The sequence below is a fragment of the Urocitellus parryii genome, chromosome 9 (genome assembly GCF_045843805.1).
Source record: "Urocitellus parryii isolate mUroPar1 chromosome 9, mUroPar1.hap1, whole genome shotgun sequence".
Classification (NCBI taxonomy): Eukaryota; Metazoa; Chordata; class Mammalia; order Rodentia; family Sciuridae; genus Urocitellus; species Urocitellus parryii.
The window spans coordinates 60,331,094-60,352,033 of record NC_135539.1 but is presented as its reverse complement, the minus strand read 5'-3'; the positions used below and the strand labels follow the sequence as shown (position 1 = coordinate 60,352,033).

General features: G+C 38.4%; 1 protein-coding gene across 3 annotated transcripts in view; it reads right to left on the bottom strand.

The window, feature by feature from the left end:
- The window catches only part of Cacnb2 (calcium voltage-gated channel auxiliary subunit beta 2), a 342,145-nt gene that overhangs the window by 313,718 nt on the left and 7,487 nt on the right, over window positions 1–20,940 (bottom strand). For all 3 annotated transcript variants that reach the window (XM_026407727.2, XM_026407731.2, XM_026407728.2), the window contains exon 2: window positions 20,106–20,198. In XM_026407727.2, the coding sequence (XP_026263512.2) occupies window positions 20,106–20,198 (93 nt within the window). The remainder of the gene's footprint in view (window positions 1–20,105; window positions 20,199–20,940) is intronic.

Below are 20,940 nucleotides of genomic sequence, written 5' to 3'. Positions count from 1 at the left end.
TCTCTGCTCTAACCACACTATCACATATACTACCTTTGATCCAAACCAATTCATCATGGTATTTCATTCTTTTCCCATGAGATAGGTCCTAAAGGTGGTGTGTGAACTATGTAGGTCAAATAAGTTCTTGGTGGTGCATGCTTGTAATCTCAGTGGCTTGGGAGGCTGAGGCAGGAGAATATCAAGTTCAAAGCCAGCCTCAGCAACAGGAAGGTACCAAGCAACTCAGTGAGACCCTGTCTCTAAATAAAATACAAAATAGGGGTGGGCATGTGGCTCAGTAGTTAAATGTCCTTGAGTTCAATTCCTGGTACCAAAAAAAAAAAAAAATTCTTCTGGTTTGTTTTAAAACTGGAATCGGGAAGGGTAGAAAGAAATTATCTCTTTTTTTCTCTGCTATCGAACTTGAGAAAGAGGGAGCTTCCAATGACATCATATCCCTGCCTGCATGAGGAATTTTGTCTGTGGTAAGCTAGAACCAAGCACCTATGAAGGAGGTACGCTATTAACAGCATCCTACAGTATCTGGTAATATCCTTTTTACAACTGAATATGACAACAAATCCGATTTTGCTTAAGCAAATTTGAGATGAGGTTCTGACACAATTAAAAAAAAAAATCCTAATGTCTCAAAATCCTCAAAAGAACCTGCATGAAACTGCTATAAAGGACCCTAGTGCCCAGCTGAAGACAAGACTACCCAAATCCACTGTTAAATATAATGAAAAAGATTAGTACAAAGGTCCAAGAGCAATAAGAACAGCAATTTTCTCTGCATGTATGCCAAATGTGCTTTTAATGACAAAGCCAGGAGTACCAAATGTCACACACCCCAGAGTGAAATACTTCGCAAATTGGCAAACGAATCTTCCTTACCATTGAATTAAGACTTCAAAAGTTATTTCCTAAAAACTATATTCTAAATTTTAATGTTAATTCCCCCAATTAGTAAGATTCTCAAACATCTTGTGAAATTTCCCTAAGATGTCAAGTAGTCTAGTAAAATCCGACAATGCAATATTAAACTGATAATTTTTTTTAAATCAAGAACATGACTTCCTAGTTTCTAAATCCAATGGGGATGCTGTTCTTTAGTACCTCAGTGCTGCTCAAATGTTTCCAAGCACATAATAAGTGGGTTTAGTTAGTCTTCTTGTCCCCACAAGGGTTTGGTTGTTTTGTTTTGTTTTGTTTTCCAAAACACACACATCCTACACTAAAATATTCTACTGTTTCTATCAGAATGACTAAAATTTGATAATTTGCAAAACATAGTGGCAGTCTGCATGGCCATACATACATAATTTGGACACAGATATTCCCAGGTTCACTCATCTTTATTGGGAATCCACCTATACTAGACAGAAAAGCAAACAGCCAAGTTTGCAGAAGGCTTGAGGGGTTCCAATGATGTTCTTCTCATCCAAGTATCTTGGATGTGGTACTTTCCAAAGCTATTCCTAGGTAATCTGAGAACTCACAAGTCAACAAGCTTCATTTTCCCCAAGGTGGGTCTCCATTCTTTTTGCTACCATTGTACACTCCTTTGTTCTTCCTCTGCTAAGCGCCCTCTAAGGAGTCATCCTTTTCTTCCACTGGTGGACCATGTGTTTGTGTGCCATTGACTTCTCTCCCACATGTACAGTGAGCACCTCTGGCCTGGCCTTGGCCTATCTGTGGGTTGAAGGTCCCAGCTTGAATGATTAGTTCACAGATGTGTAGTTACCCAGTCACAGCCAGTGGCATGCAACACACTGTGAACCAGGGAGGGCCTAGGCAGAAAGCTGTTGGGAGCCATCTGGCCACCACTTAGAGCACAGAATAAAACCAGCATGGGAGAAAGAGGCCAGAGATGGAAGGAGACCAGGTGTCCCATGACATCATATGAGCCATACTGTCATTGACACCTGGGCTCTGCAGTTAAATGAGCCCATAAATTTCCTGGTTGCTTAAGCCCGCCTGAGTCATGTTTGCAATCTCCTGTGAATTCTAACTGGTAGTACTGTGTTTATTTTCTTTTACAAGGTCAACAAGGAGAAAATTCTGGGGGGAAGAAGTGAAAGAAAGAATTAAAAAAAAAAAAAAAAAGTAGCAAGAACAGAACTAAACTAAACCAAAGACTTTATTCAGAAGACAATATGTGTACCATACAAGGATGGCTCATCATCAATCCTCTATTTTACAATGAACTAGAATGGGGTGGTAGAGTCATGACAAATGTGTTTTCTGAATTATTTTATGTGGACATAAGTTCACTTTATGATCCGACAGGAAAAACTTCTTTGTAAACATAAAACACAAACACTAGTAAATCTTTCAAGTTGAATGACCTGGTAGATGAAAAGCCTCCAAATGAAAAACCTACTCACAGCATGCAAGACTCATGTTACCAACCCATGGACCCATCACTTCTGACCGTCTTTAAATTAAACTCATCTTCTTTTAAAAAACCACACGCCAGGAGTATAAAAATTAAAAAGTAGAAATAGTTTTGTTTTAAAATTTCCAAACACAATTGTATTCTCTTAGTCTCACTGAAATCCCATGGTATTACAGCAGTGATTGGTATAATAAGATTGTGAAGACTACTCTAGGCACCTACTCATCACTGATTATAAACCTCATTAAGCATATACTATCAAATAGAAGTTAATTGAGATTTATTTTTTTTTTTTTGGCTGTGAATAGACTGTAGAAGAAACAGAAGTCTCAAGATGACACACATTTATGAGGTGTTTGCAGGGAAACACAAACCCAACCGAGTCAACATCACTGGTCTGTGTCAGGGTGCCACCTTTACATCACCTTATAAGGAGCTCGTGTTGGGGGAATAAGATGTTTGCTTTTCCAAGCAGATTTCTTGCACCACGACTTAGCTTCAAAAGAGGAAGCATGTTGATCAAAATAACCCAGGGCTTGTTTTCACACATTTGAGTAAAATGTAAAACAGGACAGACACAGTGGATTATTAGCTCCTGAAGGCAGGGTATGAAAAAAAATGGCAGTGTCAAGTGATTAAAGTGTTCTCAATGTAGCTCCTCCCTCCAGGAAACAAAAGAAGGGTGGGAAGATTCAAATCTACAATATTATCAAGAAATTGCCGTGTGTGTGTGTGTGTGTGTGTGTGGTGTGTGTGTGTGTGTGTGTAAAATGAAGGCCCTTTTACATAACACGCTTTGCACAAAATCAACTTCTGAGGGGGGGGAAAAATCACCTAATTGTGGGCTGACACAGAATCCTCCTGTAGTTGGTTTACTGGGTATCACCACACACCCCATCAGCAGGCTCCCAAGCTTTCAAATAAAAATAAATAAACCAAGAACCAATATTTTTTTTAAAACCCAGCTATAAGGAATATACAACATCTGCACGATTAATTTTTAAGACACAGATGCTGGAAATAGCTTCCCCAGCATTTCCACACCCAAGGGGCTCAGAAACAACAAACCAACAGCTGGGGCGTGGGGGTGGCCTGGGAACTTGCTGAGCGACCTCATTGCCTTGGTAAACATGGATTTCGCTCAGGTTGTAAAAAAATCAATGATTTGACACCTGCCTCAAAGCTGCACATAACCAGCAATTGCTCTGGATTTCCTTCTATAGATTTTGTGATAGAAATTAGGAGGAAGTTGAACTACCACTCCCCCAACGGGCCACCCCTCTATGCCATTCTGCATTAGTAGCCTCACTTTCCAGAGGAGCTGAGGGTTGTTCTAACTTTCTCAGATCCCACAGGTATCAAGGAGTGGAGCCTCAAATAGAACACTGTTTTCTCACAGTCAACTCAAACATGTCCGAGATGAGCTGGGGGGGCGGGGTGAAGTAGCCCTATAAGAAAAGGGTGGGCGTGCTTTTCTCCTGTACTCACACACATACCCTGCAAATTGTCCCATGATATCCATTTCCTAAATTGAGAGGTATTCTATGCAATTTGACCTTTAAGAATAGGGTAGAGAGGCTGGGGTTGGGGCCTAGCATGCGTGAGGCCCTGGGTTCAATCCTCAGTGCCAAATAAAAAATAAAGGCATTGTGTCCACCTACAACTACAAAAATAATAATAATCAGGAAGAGACACGTGCATGCACCTGTCATCCTGGCTACGCTGGAGCTGAGGCAGGACCATTGCAACTTTGAGGCCAGTCTGGGTAATTTATTCAGACCCTTTTTCAAAATAAAAATTTTAAGAAAGGTCTAGGCATGCAGCTCAGAGGCAGAATGTTCCTAAGCTCAAACTGCAGTACCACAAAACAAAAAAGAACAGGGTTAGGGGCAGGGGAGGCTGGAAGGCCTGTCCTAAGACTCTACAGACTTTCCAGTTTTCTTAATAACTGGGAAGGGAAATGGGAAGGCTTTGGGATCCAAGAGTTTTAGAGACCTCTAAGAACGGCTCTGCTCACTTCTTTTCTTCTCTTATTCATTGTGCAGAGATCTGGGCCCCTTACCATTTTCCCCTTCCCCTCCACCATCTAACCCTGAGCCAGAACTTTCTAGCCAAAAGAACTGGTGCAGAAGTAGCTATCCTCAAAATAAGCACATTTAATCTCTCAAACACACTTCTAGGAACACATGCATTTGGAGATGAAAGCAATGGAACTCATAACTGTATGTAAATTAAATTGATTCAGGTTTGAACTACATTTTCAAGATTTGTCACTGCGAATTCATAGGAGAAACCCTATGACCTTAATAATGTTAGATTACATAACTAACCTGAATCCATCCTAAGTGTGATCCTAAAGCCATCCATAGAAGGAAAGGTATGTACACTTGAACGCACATAGTCATAAGATCAATTTATACTTATAGCCCATTTTGTAAATTACACAATTTTCTTCTCACAGACCACTCTTGATCTAAAGTCTAAAATAAAACACAAATTTTTTGACCCAGAAACCCACAATTCTGCCAACCACAGAAAGATAAACATCTAAGTCAAATTAACATTAGTTTAAAAAAGCATGTCATTTGTTAATAAACACACTTCCCTTTAAAATGCTCCACACTAACAGAGAAAGCTATGAAAATACACCCTTATTTGATGTTTGTTGGGAAAGATCACTTCCGGAACAGCTTTCTCAGAACCAGCATGCCACAGGTCCTCTACACATGTGAATCTACCCACTTTAGATGGAAATACACAGAAAGCAAAAGACTATCTAAGCATGTATAGAGTTTTTTCCTTCTCATTATTTCCTAAATATTAATCATGTGTGTGTATATATGTGTATATATACAGGTATATCTATATATTATACACATATGTTAACTATTCCACAGTATTTACCTTGTGCTATTTTAACCTAGAGATGATTTAAAATATATGGAAGGATGGTCAGCATGATTACCCACACCTGTAATCCCAGCAACTTGGGAGGCGGAGGCAGATGGATCATAAATTGGAGTCCAACCTCAGCAACTTAGTGAGGCCCTAACTCCAAGTAAAAAATGATGCAGAGAACTGGGGATGTGTCTCAGTGGTTAAACACCCCTGGGTTCAATTCCTAGTACCAAAACAAACAAAAAAAAATTAAAAAGTACAATACATGTCAATTTACATAAGGGACTTGAGCCTAGCAGATTTGGGTATCCATGAATGTCCTAGAGTCAATTTCCTGCAGATACCAAGGGACAAGTGTTCAATATGTGAATAAGGCATTTTGCAGATGCATATGTGTCTTCCTTGGTATAACAGTGGTTTGAGAAAAGCAAGCTGATACCACAGGTGTACCACCTGCAAGGCACAGGTGCAATACTTTTTTTTTTTTTTTTAAATCTCAGATACTTTGTACCATCCATGTCACAATTTAGTTGTACTACATTCATCTGATCTCATCTCCCACCCACCCAACCACCCAATCACAGCAGATGGAGCCCACCCTTTCCCACCCCTCCGCCTGCCTTGGCACAGGATGAACTCCCCGACACATACCTTCCTGATATCCTCTCGTATAACGTGCATTCTCATCCTTTATGATCCAGCTTAAATCTGACTATCAGAGGCACTCTATTTTCCCATGGTGGAATTAATTAGTCCCTTCCCCATTTGCCCACCACATTTTGCTCTAACCTCTCTTTAATGGACCTTAAAGCATGAGTACGTTTGATACTTTAATTCTGAAACTTTGTCAGGCACTTTACATGTTGGAAAATGAAAAATAGGAATGAATGAATATATGTATGAGGACCACCAGAGAGCTTAGTACAAACAGTCCATCAAGTCTCAAAGTTCATGCAGTCTTGGCTTGTTTCCAATGTAATTTTCATGAACAAGCATATCCAAAACAGCCAAAGAAATTATCCCACAAGAAAATGAGAGCATCTTCAAATCCTAAGTCTACAACCACTTTTCTGCTTCAAACAAAAAAGCTTAAACACAGATGACTGTCCTGAAACAACTGTTTGAAAATAGGCCTATGCACAACCTTTTTTAAAAGACAATTTCAATTCATGTCATTATATGCACATTATATTTTGCATCTCCATGATGGCTAGTGCTTCTTATATTAACTGCAATAAAAAGAAATGGTTAAAAAAAAAAGCTAGAAGAATTATTTTGGCCTGTTTTGCAGGAATATTGCAAACATCTCCCAAAGACCATTAATAAGCAGTTGTCTAATAGATACTAAGCAATCCTTCCAAAAGAAGGTGATTGAATTCAGTAAAGGGCACTGTCTTTTGGTAACCTAAAAGCCCAATTTTCTAAAAACAAAAATGCTCTCCCACATACAAATGGCCTAAGGCAGAGAAAGAACAGCCCACTTTCAACTTATATGACCACTAATGACTACTTCTACTGGAGGGGAACCATCTATTACTCGGTGGCACCAGTTCAAAGGGGTTTTCCATAAATTCATGGGAAAAGCCACAATATGGAACTAAGCAGCTATTTATAGCCATAAACCCCCTAAACTTCAACTGGACATCTATAAGGAAATTCTATTGATAACTGTGATTGCACATGGTTTTGTCTGTTGGAAAAGTTTTAAAAGATGTTTTTAAAATTCCAGAACTCTTTAATAAAGTTGTCAGTACAGAATGTCAGCCTCCACCTCCTAACTCTGATCTAATTGTGCCTTCAAAATGTCTCTGAAGAGGTAGGCAGGCAGATGCCATCTAAGGAGTCAAGGAGTTGTTTCCCAACTTCCTTCCCCACCCCACTCTACCTCAGAAGAGTGGGAAATTCCTCCTTTGTGCGCCTGGTGGGTCAAAATTCAAGCCCAGCCCCTTCAGCTCTACCCTGGGGTCCTCCAAGTTTCCACCCTTTATGTTATCCATCACCCATGGCTTCCTTCTGCCCAACACTACTCATTTGCAGGGACAGGGGGTACTGGGGATTGAATTCAAGGGCACTCAACCACTGAGCCACATCCCCAGCCCTATTCTGTATTTTTATTTAGAGATAGGATCTCACCGAGTTGCTTAGTGCCTCGATAAGTTGCTGATGCTGGCTTTGGACTCGCCATCCTCCTGCCTCAGCCTCATGACCCACTGGGATTACAGGTGTGTGTCACCACGCCTGGCCCAACATTACACACATTAAAAAAAAAATGTCCAAACCTGTAGCAAAAGTTAAAGAATAGTATGGTTAATCTTGTATAACCTCCATGCAGATCCACTATGAACATCTTTCTCTCTATATGCTCAATATTAAACAGGTGGTCTCCTAAATCCTCCATAGTTCAACTTGTCTTAGGCTAACTCAGCTCTTGGGACCCATCACTTTGCCCAGATGTTGCCAGTGTCCCATCTCAAAGGGAAGGACCCTGCACCTTAATCTCAGTCACAGTTGCTGGCTTTAAAATAGCATAGAGGGGTACACCAATTTAACAAAATAAATTCTATGTCCTTTTAAGTATACAAACTTAGACAAATGAATTAACTTATCAAAGTCTCCGTTCAACAGCACTCGCCACATTGAGTTGTGGGAATGATTAAAGTACCTTCCAGAGTGGCTGGCAAGTTGTCAGCGTGTGTTAGCTATTCTGTCATTTATTTTCAAATATATTCTTTGAACATGCCCGATTTTCCAAGCATGGATTTATCAGCACATTTTTTGAAACGTTCTCTCAAGCTAGGATGCTACATCATACCAATCATGGCACAGAGAACCCCTGTTATCTGGTGTCCTCATAAGTCTCCAGTCTGGTCTCCCATCCATCCGTCTGTGTACTTTGACTTTGATCATGCAAGTATTTACCACCTCAGAAACATGGTGCATGCAGATTGTCTTAAGTTACTGTTAGGATCCATGCCCAAATGCCATCTCACTGTGCAGAAATCTCCAGCACTCCCTCCAGGTTCCAACGGTCCTTCTTTTGCTCTTCTACAAAAGCATGCATATTCACACAAATGACTGTATGTTAGGAAGTCACGTTTTGCGTGCTACTTCCCTGGGCATGTTTTCTACCTCTTTTTCTTGATGATCCAGCCTGGCCTCTTGAGCTCTTCCACATAACAGTGCTTCTTCATGAGAGCACCAGATCCTTTGGGAACTAGTTTTACAATATAGATGTCGAGCTCAGGGATGCTATAATCCACCTGGCTGTGAAATCTTTCATAGGGCTTTCTACACTTCAACACGTTAGCAAAGGAACATGACTTGAAATCGAACCTTGAAAAGAGTAAACAACATTCTTCGGTGTGAGCCACACCACGGTGAATGAATAAGCATCAAATAAATAGCAGGAGATGACAAATGATGCTTTTTCTACAAGTAACATAGCAGGGCATTCTGACCTATCGTGTGGGCTTTCTTCTTGTGACAGCTCCTCCTTGTAGTTGTCAGAGAGAAAGATGAAGTGAGACTCCTACTTCCTCCCTCTTTTTGGTATTAAATTTCTATAAGCTTGAAGTAATCATCACAAGACCTTAGCAAACTTAACCATGCGCTGTGATACATGGAAGTATAAAAATTACTTTTAAATAATCTCAGCACACTAGGAAGGACTATGACTTGGGTGTATCATTTCCTTTTAAAAGATAGCCCTGTCTTTGCATATAAGAGAAATAGTAGGGCTGGGGCTCTGGCTCAGTGGTAGAGCACTTGCCTAGTATGTGTAAGGCACTGGGTTCGACTCTCAGCACCACATATAGATCAATAAAATAAAGGTCCATTGACAACTAAAAAAAAAGAAACAGTAAAAGGAAAAATGCTAAAGTAATAGATTACATACTCACACATATAAATGTTACATAGTTGTAGATGTCATGAAATGCGATTCATCTGTTATATTCATGCATCATTTGTATGTATTTTACCCATCAAATGACACTAAAGAGTGAACCAAACTCTGGGTTACACTGATGAATTTAAGTTTCAAAAACCTGAAGTCTTTTAAACATTTTATAAATCTGACATGTCATTAGCTACACGTGAGCAGGGCCTTAGGAAGTGATTTCATACTTTGGAGAAAGTTAATAATCTAAGTAAAAATTCACATGATAAAGATAATTAAAGGGGATTACTAATTAAGGTACTGGTTGAATTTATTAAGTTGATTACTTTAGGTACTTTATTTAATAAAATTAATAAGCAAAGTTATTCCATTTCCATATGAATTACGTTGACACAGGGTAAACTTGCCTTTTTTATTCCTTTATTTCTCTAGCAAATAATGCCTTCCAGACTTTGACATATACTGACTTTTTGATTCAATACTAACATAAGTCCATTTTCATATTAAATACTTAAGGTACAAGGAAATAAAGTTACATGAAGCTAACTGTCACCATCTGTTGTGGGTTACATTGTGATACTCCCCCCACACACCTCCAATTCATATGTCAGAGTCCTAACCACCAGGACCTCAGAATGTAACATTTGAGGATAAGATCTTTCTAGAAGTAATCCAGTTCAGATGAATTCATTAGGGTGGGCCCTCACCCAATATTACAGGTGTCTTTATAAACAGAGGTAATTTGGACAGAGACACCACAGGAATAAAGCCGTGAACATGAGGACAGCCATTTAGAAGCCAAGATGAGGGACACATACTGGTCCTTCCCTCTCAGCCATAGAAGGAAGTACCCCCATGATACCCTGATCTCAGACCTTCAGCCTACAGCACTGAGAGATACTTTCTTGATGAAGCCAGCCAGTGTTACTTTATTCCATCACCCCTACTAAACGAATAAGTCATCGATTATCTTTTCTTTCCAAATTAAAAATCTACATGTTTATTTTGAAGGAAAGGGACTATTAAAGGGAGAAAAAGTTACCATTTTTCCAATTTTCAGATAGATACTTGGACCCAAGAGGAATCCACAAAACTTTCAACCACAGTGAAACATCTGTATATGAGGAAACACCAAGGTTATACCAAGAAGATGGGACTTTCTACCTTCTTTTCAAGGTAGAAGATGACAGTTCCCAAAAAAAGCAAAGTTGGCGAGATCACAAAACCCAGAGTCTCAGGACACTCAGGGTAAATCAGAACACGGTGCCCTTGTCAGAGGTCCAAGGGAGCAACTCTCCCCCTGCCATCCTGTCACAGGTGTGAAGGAAAAGGAACAAGGACTAAAACTTCCCTCTGTATACCAAGGACATGAGGAGATATTTACAGATGCAAAGCCTGATGCCAACATGATGCTCTAAAAGGTGATGACAGATTGGGGAGGTGGTGGCAGGGGACAGGGACTTCCTGAGAGTTTTCACTACATCTTTCCAAATACAAGTCCAGGGAAGAATTGGCCAAGTTTCTCCTAACCTCCTGTGGTCAACGTCCTGGTTTTTCCCTTCCTTTATCCCCCACTCAAAAATAAACAGATGGGCAAAGAAAGTGGGTTAAGCTCCGAAACAGTGGCCGGGCTCAGTGTCTTTTCCCACATCTTGGGTCTGGGTAATAAAGATCCAGGCTTGGTCACAGATGTGGAATTATGACAAAATTGGAAGGTGTACTTGAACTGAACCTTAACATTTTGAGACATGATCCAAAAATCTCAAAAAGGATTTTTTTCAGCACCTGACAAACATGAAGTTTCCAGAAACAAATAAATAGGGAGAGAGTTAACAACACTTATATGCATAAAAGATAAACTAAAGAAGAGGGAATGATTCCTTATCATACTAGGCTACTACCTTAGGTGGCACGCCTGTGAATGAATAATTAACATGAATAATTAACCTTAAGTGAAGTAACTGATCTCTAGCAGTACTCCTAAAAGTTTAGGGTTTAACTGAAACGTACACTTTTTGTCAATTCAGTGTTTAAGGAAAGTATTTTCCTAGTCCTATTAGTTACTCCACAAATTAGATTATCTGAATAAATTTTTAATATTTCAGTGAGGTTAACTCATTGTATGATTTCTGAAATTTTGCATGGTTTAGCCAAGCAAAAGATGAATTAAATCAGGCATGAGGTGGAAAGCCTAATTCGAAACATATCGGTGAGTCTAAGAACATAAAGCACCTGCAAAAATAATTCTTGATTTTAAAGTGATATGTTTGTGGAAAAACTGTATGCAAAGATTTTTTTTAAAAGCCTCCATGCACAAAATAATAAAGACCTAACCAAGCCTAAACTGATAGGTGAGGTGTTCCAAATATATGCAAACAACCTGGCAACGAAGGTTTCTCATAACCCCCCCATCCTTGTTTTCCCACAAAATTATGAACTCATAAACATGCTACAACTAAGTAGATACATTAGTACAAAAATCTAAATTTCACTTTATTACTTCAAAACGTACGTCTCCTAAAAAATAAAAATATATTCTTAGTAGTACATAGGCTTAACCCATAGAAAGAACAAGGAACTTCTTTATCCAAAAGCATTTTTCATACCAATGTATTTAGAAAGAGTCAAGGGGACATGAAAGAATCTGCCATTCACAAAACCCAAGTGAATGCCTAATAAGATAGACATTTACAGGAAATCACAACGGCAATAAATCTACTGCTTTATTATTTATAGTTGTGTTTGTGATGAATACAGCATAACAAGGCAACAAGCCAGTATTTAAGGGCTGAAAGATTTATCCAACCTTAAACATATCAGTCTACACAGGCCTGGAGTCTGTAATCATTATCGCAGTTTAATCTGTCTTTGCAAAACAAAACTAAAAAAAAAAATAGACTGTGTGTCTCTGTGATTAATCATTCTTATTTAAAGCCAATCTGAACTAATATAAAAGGTCCAAAAAAGCAGCACCAAGAACATGGTACTGGGAGACGATGGAATTTGTTTAGAATACCATGTTCTGAAAGTGTCATGCAACCTTCTGTTAAATATTTGGTTCATTCCATTTTGTCATCCTGATTTGTATTCTGGAAGCCCTTGGAAGCTACAGGATTATTTTGTTACAACCACAACATATGTTGGTGAGCAAAATCCCAGATTGGTTGCCGAGTTCTTCCCTGCTAACCGCAAAAAAAAAATAACGGTACTTGAAAATTCCGGAAAGGGATGTTGAGTCCTGAGGCTCAACTTTCTGCACCAGGGACACCATTTGGTGTAACTCAGCAACCTATGAAAAACTAAATCAGTGTAAACAGTTCATGACTCCTGGCCATACATGGCAGGAGCATATAGTGGAGGTCAGATGACAGTGTCCTCTGAGAAGTGGCCATGCTGTGGAATGATGAAAATAAAGCAGAACTGGCAAGTCATCTCCTTAGCATTTGGTGTTCATCTTCGGAAGATTGCCAGGTACATAAATGTTGCCAAGGAGAACACATGCATAAGAAAATGAAGAAATAAAAAGAAAAAAAAAGCAAAGAGAGAGAATGGGGGGAGGGGAGGGGAGAGTGGGAGGGAGGGAAAGAAAATGAAGAACTTGGCTAAATAAGCAGTTACAGTTACTAACACTGCCTCCTCCACCCCCCACAGTTGCTTGAATTTTGATGACCAGTACTTATTTGCAGATGTACATAGTTTTCCCTGACCTTGGCAATATCAAAGAATTTATACAGTTAGCAGTTCTTGCACAACCACTCGAAAAGAACAGCACAAATGTTCTACCCTGCAGTGCCAGCCAGTCTTTGTTATTACTTCAATCCCACCTATTTTTCTTCCAGCAAATTAATTTACCCTGCTTAGGGTCTAGTGTTAAAATAAACTTCTTTATTCTTTCTAAACAGCAGATCTTAGGGATTTTTTTTAAATTATTTTGATGAAGTTGGGAGGAAACAAAATATATAAGAAAATTTAATTCACTTCATGAATTTATGCCAGGAACCAAATGCAAAGGGCTTTAAGAATTATAGCCTTTCTAGATTTGTTATGATTAAAAATAAAAAAGTCCTCTCACGCATGTGTCTGTTCTCAACAAGTAGCCAAAGAGTTTATATTAGAACCAAAGACAATTTCAGTATCTACAATTACCTCTGAGAGCCCAAGATAAGCATTGTTTTATGTATTAAGGACCTTTTAGTACATAAACATGAACAATATTCATTAATACTGCTTATAGTGCCTAGAAGTCAGTGCCTTGAAGCTGCCTAGCCTTTAATCAATTAAAGTATCTATTAACAAAGGAAAGGCTCCAGATGACTTAACTATTTCCATAGGAGACTAACATGATACCGGGTGTCATACATGTGTCCAGATGAACTCAGGTTCAGAATACGGTGATTCTTGGGCTCCTCTCAGCCTCAGTCAAAACTCAACACAGACCAACAGGTGATTCACACTCAAGTTCATTTCCTTTTATTTTTAAAAATTTTTGGGAGGGGGGGTCTAGGCACAAACTAGGAATTTGAACAACTTTAATGGAAGGAGCAAGGGACACTGGTAGGAATCTTTCCACACGTCCTCCTTGAGAGAATCAAACTTTGTGATTTTCATTATTCCCTCTTATGTTTGCTACAAGGGAGTAGAGCATTATCAACAAGGATAACAAAGGATCTAGAGTCAAATTCTGATTCCAATCTCACTTGTCATGTGAACCACTGTGGAAAAGTTACTCTATCTCACAATGCCTCAATTTTCTCTTCTGTAAAATGGGGTTACAGTTACAACAATCAGTAAACATTTCATAAATGTTAACTGTTATTATTTCCTCTGCCATGGTCTATTTCTTATTTGAGTTTTAATTGATGTTCCAAATAGGCAATGGTTTTTTAAATAACAAACTCTTAAATACGCTTGCCAGGCATCAGAGATGGTTCTAAGCAATATACAAATTTGGACACCCATAATTCTTACAACTAACTTTTGATGAAGGTGCTATTTTCCAGAAAAAAATTGCTAAGGGGCAGAAAGGTAAAATTATCCAAAGGCCAAAGTACATGGTCAGCAAGAATACAATGTCAGAGTTCAGGTGTTTAACTATTACCCTGCTTCTTGAAGGAAACATAAATCTCACAGCATCATAATTTACATAAGAGAAATACGCAAATTATAAGTCCAGGAACAAGTGCACATATCACATGGAGGTAACAAAGGAATGAGACGTTAGGACTCAAATGAACTACAATTAACATTCTGTTAATGATTTAGGAAAGTGCAAGGAGGAAAACATCTTTGAAATGTTTGATAAAGTTAGTTAGTCTATCACTTCACAGAAAAATTAGAGAGATTAGAACCAAAAGCAACTTTATTCCTACTACCCATAGGAAATCCTACTAATATCTGCCCCATAACTAACAAGCCCTGAGGACAAAGGCCACCAGGAAGCACTGATTAGGACACAGTCCCCACTCCATACTTTAGCATGGGACTGATGTTCTGGAGGAAAATGAACTTCAAGAGGAAATTCACCAGAATCCCCATCTTTAAAATATCACCAATTTCCAATAGGTTGATGACACTCAGTGCCAAAAAGGTAGTTAACTGGTTAGATAATGGTGACTTGGTAAACTAACAGAGTGAACATGTCATCACTGCAATAATTCTTAATGCAACTATAATCTTGTTTCAGAGCCTAAAGCAGACACTTATCTATAAGCAATTTTTTTTTTAAGACTCATGAATCTTCCTAGTAAGTTCAATTAGGGTATCACAGATAATGTCCATAAAATAATAATCATCAACCAGAAAAGTCAGAAAAAAAATAAACCATGTGTAAATGCATTTATTCTTTTAATTTGTAGCTTTTCTTCATGTTCATATTCTGATATGTTCCAATAAGTTTCAGTTTTTCAGTAAATAGATTGGTGTTTTTGTTTTGTTTTAATTCCAGGATTGAACTTAGGAGTACTCGACCACTGAGCCACATCCCCAGCCCTATTTTGTATTTTATTTAGAGACAGGGTTTCACTGAGTTGCTTAGCGCCTTGCTGTTGCTAAGGCTGGCTTTGAACTTGTGATCATATCATCTCAGCCTCTAGAGCTGCTGGGATTACAGGCATGTGCCACCATGTCCAGGGATAAGATAGTTTTAACAAAATAGCTAGAAATCTAGATATTAGGACTAATGGGATACTTACTACAACAAGAATAAGCGCTTTCAGGTTATATTCCATAGATGTTCCCCAGATCCAGCCACAGGGAATTTGTAGCTTTTTTAAAAAAAATTATGAAATGGTTATTAATACCACAATGAGCTTCCACTACACTGTCACAGAAAGGCTGGAATGAAAAAGATTAACATCAAGTATTGGCTAGGATGTGAACAACTGAAACTGTCATATGCTGCTTGTAGGAATGCAAATTGGTACAACCACTTTGGAAAACATTCACCATATTTACTTTAGTAGAATGCATGCCTATCTTATGATCTAGCAAAGAACAAAAATGCATCCCTGTGTTTATCAAATATACATACAAGAATTAAAAAAAGCAGCATTGCCCTCAATAACCCCAATTGGAAATAACATTCATCAAGCATAGATCATATAAAGCATAGAGGGCAGATCCATACAATGGAAAGCTGTACAACAAAGAAATGAATCACTAAAATGAACACAATAAATAAAACTGTCAAGGTTGTTAAAAGAACTCAGACACAAAAGAATTGATTTATATAAAACTTTGAAGCCAGGCAAGAGGATGGTCTTAGAAGCAATGGCAGCTACCTTTAGTGAAGGAGGGAATACAGATTGAGACAGGCCACAAGGGGCACACCTGGGACACTTGTAATGCTTACTTTTTCACCTGGTGGTTCCACTAGTGCGATGATTATCTAAAAGTCAGACACAACACTTGATTTGTGCCTTTATTGGCATATACATCACATCAATAAAAGAATTAGCTTTTAAAAATTAAGAAAAAGCCAGATATGATAGCACATGCCTATAATCCCAGCCATTTCAGAGGCTGAGGTAGGCAGATCCCAAGTTTGAGGCCACTTAACAAGAATTAGTCTCAAAAATAAAAAGGGCTGGGGGATGTAGCTCATTGTTAAAGCATTTCTGGGTTCAGTTCCCAATACCAAAAAGGAAAGGGAGGGGAGCCTACTTTCAAGCCTGATTGTATGCACATCTCTATTAGTGTGCTCAAGCTCCCCTAGCAGAGTGTCAAAGGATGATTTAAGCCACAGAAATGAATGTTCTTACAGTTCTGGAAGCTGAAAGTCCAAGATCAAGGGGTCAGCAGAGCTTGGTTTTAGTGAGGCCTCTCTTGTTGGCTTGAAGACAGATACCTTCTTGCTACATCCTCACACAGCTCAATGTGTGCACCACATCCCTGCCTTCTCTTTTTATAGGGACAATGATCCTATTGAATTAGTGCCCCACACTTCTCATCTCATGCAACTTAGAGGGTCCCCTCTAAAGACTCTATCACCAAATACAGTCACAATGGAATTCTGCATACAAATGTTTAGGGGAAATAATTCAATGTATGGATTTTCAGGGGTAATAATTAGCCCCAAACAAACTGATATTCTCAGATATTTTTAAAAAATTAATGTTTCTTTATGTAAAATTTTTACATTTCCAACCTCTAAAATTTAAATCTTTGTATCAAGACTGCCTAATGTTTCCCAGTTGTAAATGTCTTATAAATATATTATTTATAAAAATAGAATGTGAAGGTTTTAAAAAATCATAAAATAATTTTAATACAAAGACAGTAGTAGAATCTGGCTGTATGATATTTTTAAATAAGGTCCAGTTTTATTGACCAGTTTTCTAATACAATTATATACGTACCCAGGCCACAGATAAAAGGTGTGATATACTTCAACACGAGTCCCTTGTTTAACATCTACTTGTGATAAACTGAAAACATTTAAAAGGTGTTCTTTCAAATTTCTTATGAATCCAACATGCATACTGTCACCATCTACCATACATTTTATGTTTCCACCCATGTTGTAGGAAGTTTTGCTTATTTTCAAATGGGACCAAAATATGGCTATTTTAATGGAATAGAGATTAAATTTTCCCAAGGAAAATTTTACCATTTAGCTTTAAAAAAATTTAAGTTTTATATGAACACAATATCTTTATTTATTTTACGTAGTGCCGAGTATTGAACTCAGTGCCTCACAAATGCTAGGCAAGTACTCTGCCACTGAGCTATACCCCCAGCCCCAATTTTTAAACTCCAAAGTCTAGACAAAAATGCTGATCTCCCTTCTATGATGATGCAATTGGTGCATATGATTTTGGACAACTGCTTGTGTATGGTTATTACCCCAAAATCCATGCCACAGTGAACACCTTGTTCTAGTGAAATTCTAGGAAATGGACCTCTATTTTTGCATTTTGAAATAGTGTTTTTTTTTTTTTTGCTTTCTGAAATGGTTCATTTGAATTGTCAACTTAATTGGATTAAGAGATGCAGAAGATTAAGAGGCTTCTGGATGTGTCAATAAGGATGTGTCTAGGAATGATTGGCATGTGGGTTAGTGAACTGAAGTAGAAACCCTCCCTAAGAGTGGGTAGCACTGTCCAATAGTATAGTGGCTTGTTTGGGATAAAAGTTGGAAGAACAAGGAAGATGCAAGCTGAATTCTCCTTGGAGTTCTTGATTGCTACTACAATCAACTGAGGATATCAGATTCTTAATCCTTCAGTTTTTCAAAGTGGACTCTGCCAGTGATTCTCCAAGGAGTTTCTAGAAACCTTTGGCCTTGGACTAGGGTAGCACCATTGATCCCTCTTGTTCTGAGGTGTCAGCATCTTGGACTGTACAGCTACTGGTTTCTCCAGCTGTCCAACCTGCAGACGGCCACTGTGGACTCTCCAGCTTCTGGTCATGTAAGCCAACCCAATAAATCCCCTTTTGTAATTATACTTTCTGTTGATTCTATTCATCTAGAAAACCCTGACTAAAACACCTTCTTACATTTTCACATTTTTTTAACAATATATATCTACATTTAGATAGTTTAACAGTTCTCACTTATAATTGTTTCTCAAGCAAACATGCATCTCTAAGAATATGTCAGAACAAATTCCACTTATTTTATACTCAATGTGGTCATCCCTCCTAGCCTTGTGAATTAAGCTCACAAAATTCCACAAAAGAGAAATAAATACACAGTTAAAGGGAAAAATGGAAAGTGAGGTTCAGTGATTGCCTTTCGATGAAAATTTTTAAAGAGCTTAAATAAAAATAATGAAGTCTATTATTATTTCCTATTTGCCACATCTTGCTCACTTAAATATTGGTTTTCATGCAATTTCAACAAGCTGCTTTGGTCCTCGTATGCTCAGCCCTCAACTTGATGACTCACAGTTGTGGAGTTAGCCCTCCAGGTTAGATCTCCTTGTTCCAGTAACAGAATAGATATGGACACTTGAAATGAAAAAGGCTTTGGGTAACTTCCGTTGTGCTGATTCACCTCAGTAACTATATCCCAAGGTCTTTCATGCATCCCAAGGACCATGAAGTCCCTTCTGCCCACAATAACATCATACCAAGGCAAACACCACGGGGTCTTGCTACAACCTTCCCTGCTCCCTCTGACACCATTAGAACATTGCTCTAGAGCAGGCTTCATTTGGCTTCATCTCTTTTCTTTCTAAATATTTCCTGGTAAACCAGTTGGGCTCCTTTGTAGCCAATTCTCTCAACTTCCGGCAATCAGAAAATTCCCAGTTGGCACAGACCCCAAATTTCTCCAGTAGCCTAACAGTTACTCAGACAAACTAGTGGTGTATGCAAATGCGGCATGGGGGAACTGATGGCTGGGCGGGCAGCATCCTCTGTTGGTTTCAGTGCGAGGAAGCAGCCAGGAGCCAGCATGGAAATTTCCCCATACATCAGGAAGACAAGTTTAAGGCCAGCTGTAGCTAACGATGGGAACCTGAGGGAAGCACTTGGGTAGTGCCAAAAAGGGTCAACAGACTTAATAAGGGAAGGTCAAGTGTGACCATCCAACAAAAATAAAACTCAAAAGTTCAGAGGATTTAGAGAAGACCCTCCTGTTTAAAAAAAAAAAAAATGTGGGGGAGGTGGCAAGGGTGTAACCTAGAGCCATGATGAAGGACCCAAGAAGCAATGGGGAAATGTGACATCCATAAGAAATGAGGCTGCTTTCCCAGTTGACAAATTTTTTTTTTTTTTTGAGTGCATTGGTCATCAATGAACCAGGAAAGCAGGTTCTCTTGCAGTTACCTCAGGAGACTTGAGTCTTAACAGAACTACATGTGCTTCCTGCAGGACTTGAAGTCCCTTCTGTTACCAAATAGAAGAGTGTTTATGTTAAGGAACCTGACACTTTCTGCTTAGGGGACAGTTCCAGACCACAGGACCGGAGTATACTCCACGTTAATTGAAACAAAAACCACATCTCCAAAGACCAATCATTGAAAGAACATCAGTGCCCCCATGTATTCCATTTAACCTTGGAAGCTTCAACTATTTCTTGACCAAGAACAATCTTATCTTTCTCAATCCAAATCCAAAGAGGAAGAAGGAAACTCTAGCTAGAGGAACTAGATGTCACCTCCTCCTCCCTCCCCTCAAAACCACCAAATTCAAAACCCTGCAATCATTCCTGCTGCCATTCTGTCATTGTTATGAAAAAAAAAAAATCCTCCCTAATGCAGCCAACACTTCCCCTTCCCCAAATTGCCAGGGAAGACTGTAATTATTACTCACAGTCTCACTCAAGTTGTAAATATTTACATTATGAAAAACAGCACAATTTTTGTTTTAATTCATAGTAAAACAATGCCATGTAAATCTTAAGAGTTTAAAATGACTCTTTGAAAACATTAATTCCATTTTAACATACATTCCTCAAAACCATAAACGTGAGACCTCCCTTACCTGACGAACAAAACTATTTGAGGTAGTGTCGGATGACGTGCTCCCATCGGATCCTTTAAATCTGTTTTTCCTTCTGGCTCCTTTTCCATATGACTACAAAAAAAAAAATGAGGTTATTATTAAACCCTTTTACAGGAATCTGGGCCTAGTTCTAGAAAATATCAAGGCCAAAACAAGTAAGAAACTGCCATTAAATGGGCAAATGGAAGATTAGTATTGGTGAAATCACAAAAATTTCAGATAAGTATATGGGGGAAAAACATTTAATAATTTCTAGACAAAACATTTAATAATTACTGAACAGAAACAATTCACACTATCTGCAAACATCTTAGCAGCTGAGCGGCAAAAGATGCTAAAGATAAAGCATTTAAAAATAAGCATTTAAGACATTAAAGATGATGTGTTTCAACAATAGGATCCAGCTGAGCACAAACATCTACAAATGAACTTGCTTTTTCTATTGTATCTACAGTTTACATTTGAGCTCTGAAAATGTGTAATCTGAAAATATGTGTAATTCCAAGCATAGATAAATGTATTGTAAATATTAAATATTAAAACAATGAAAATTGTCCAATGCTGAGCTTTAGAGTTAAAAATACATAGGTGAAAATCCTGCCTATAGAAGACCTTGAGCAAATTTAACCTTTGCAAGCATCATTTTTTCTCATCTTTAAAATGGGGCTGTTTTAAGTATTAAGTCAAATAATGTATTTATAACATTTAGAACATCTAGTACATGGTGAAGGTTCAGAATAATATATAAAAAGCAACCCCACATGAGGGCTGGAAAGTAAGGAAACAGATTGGGCTAAAGAATATAATATGATGG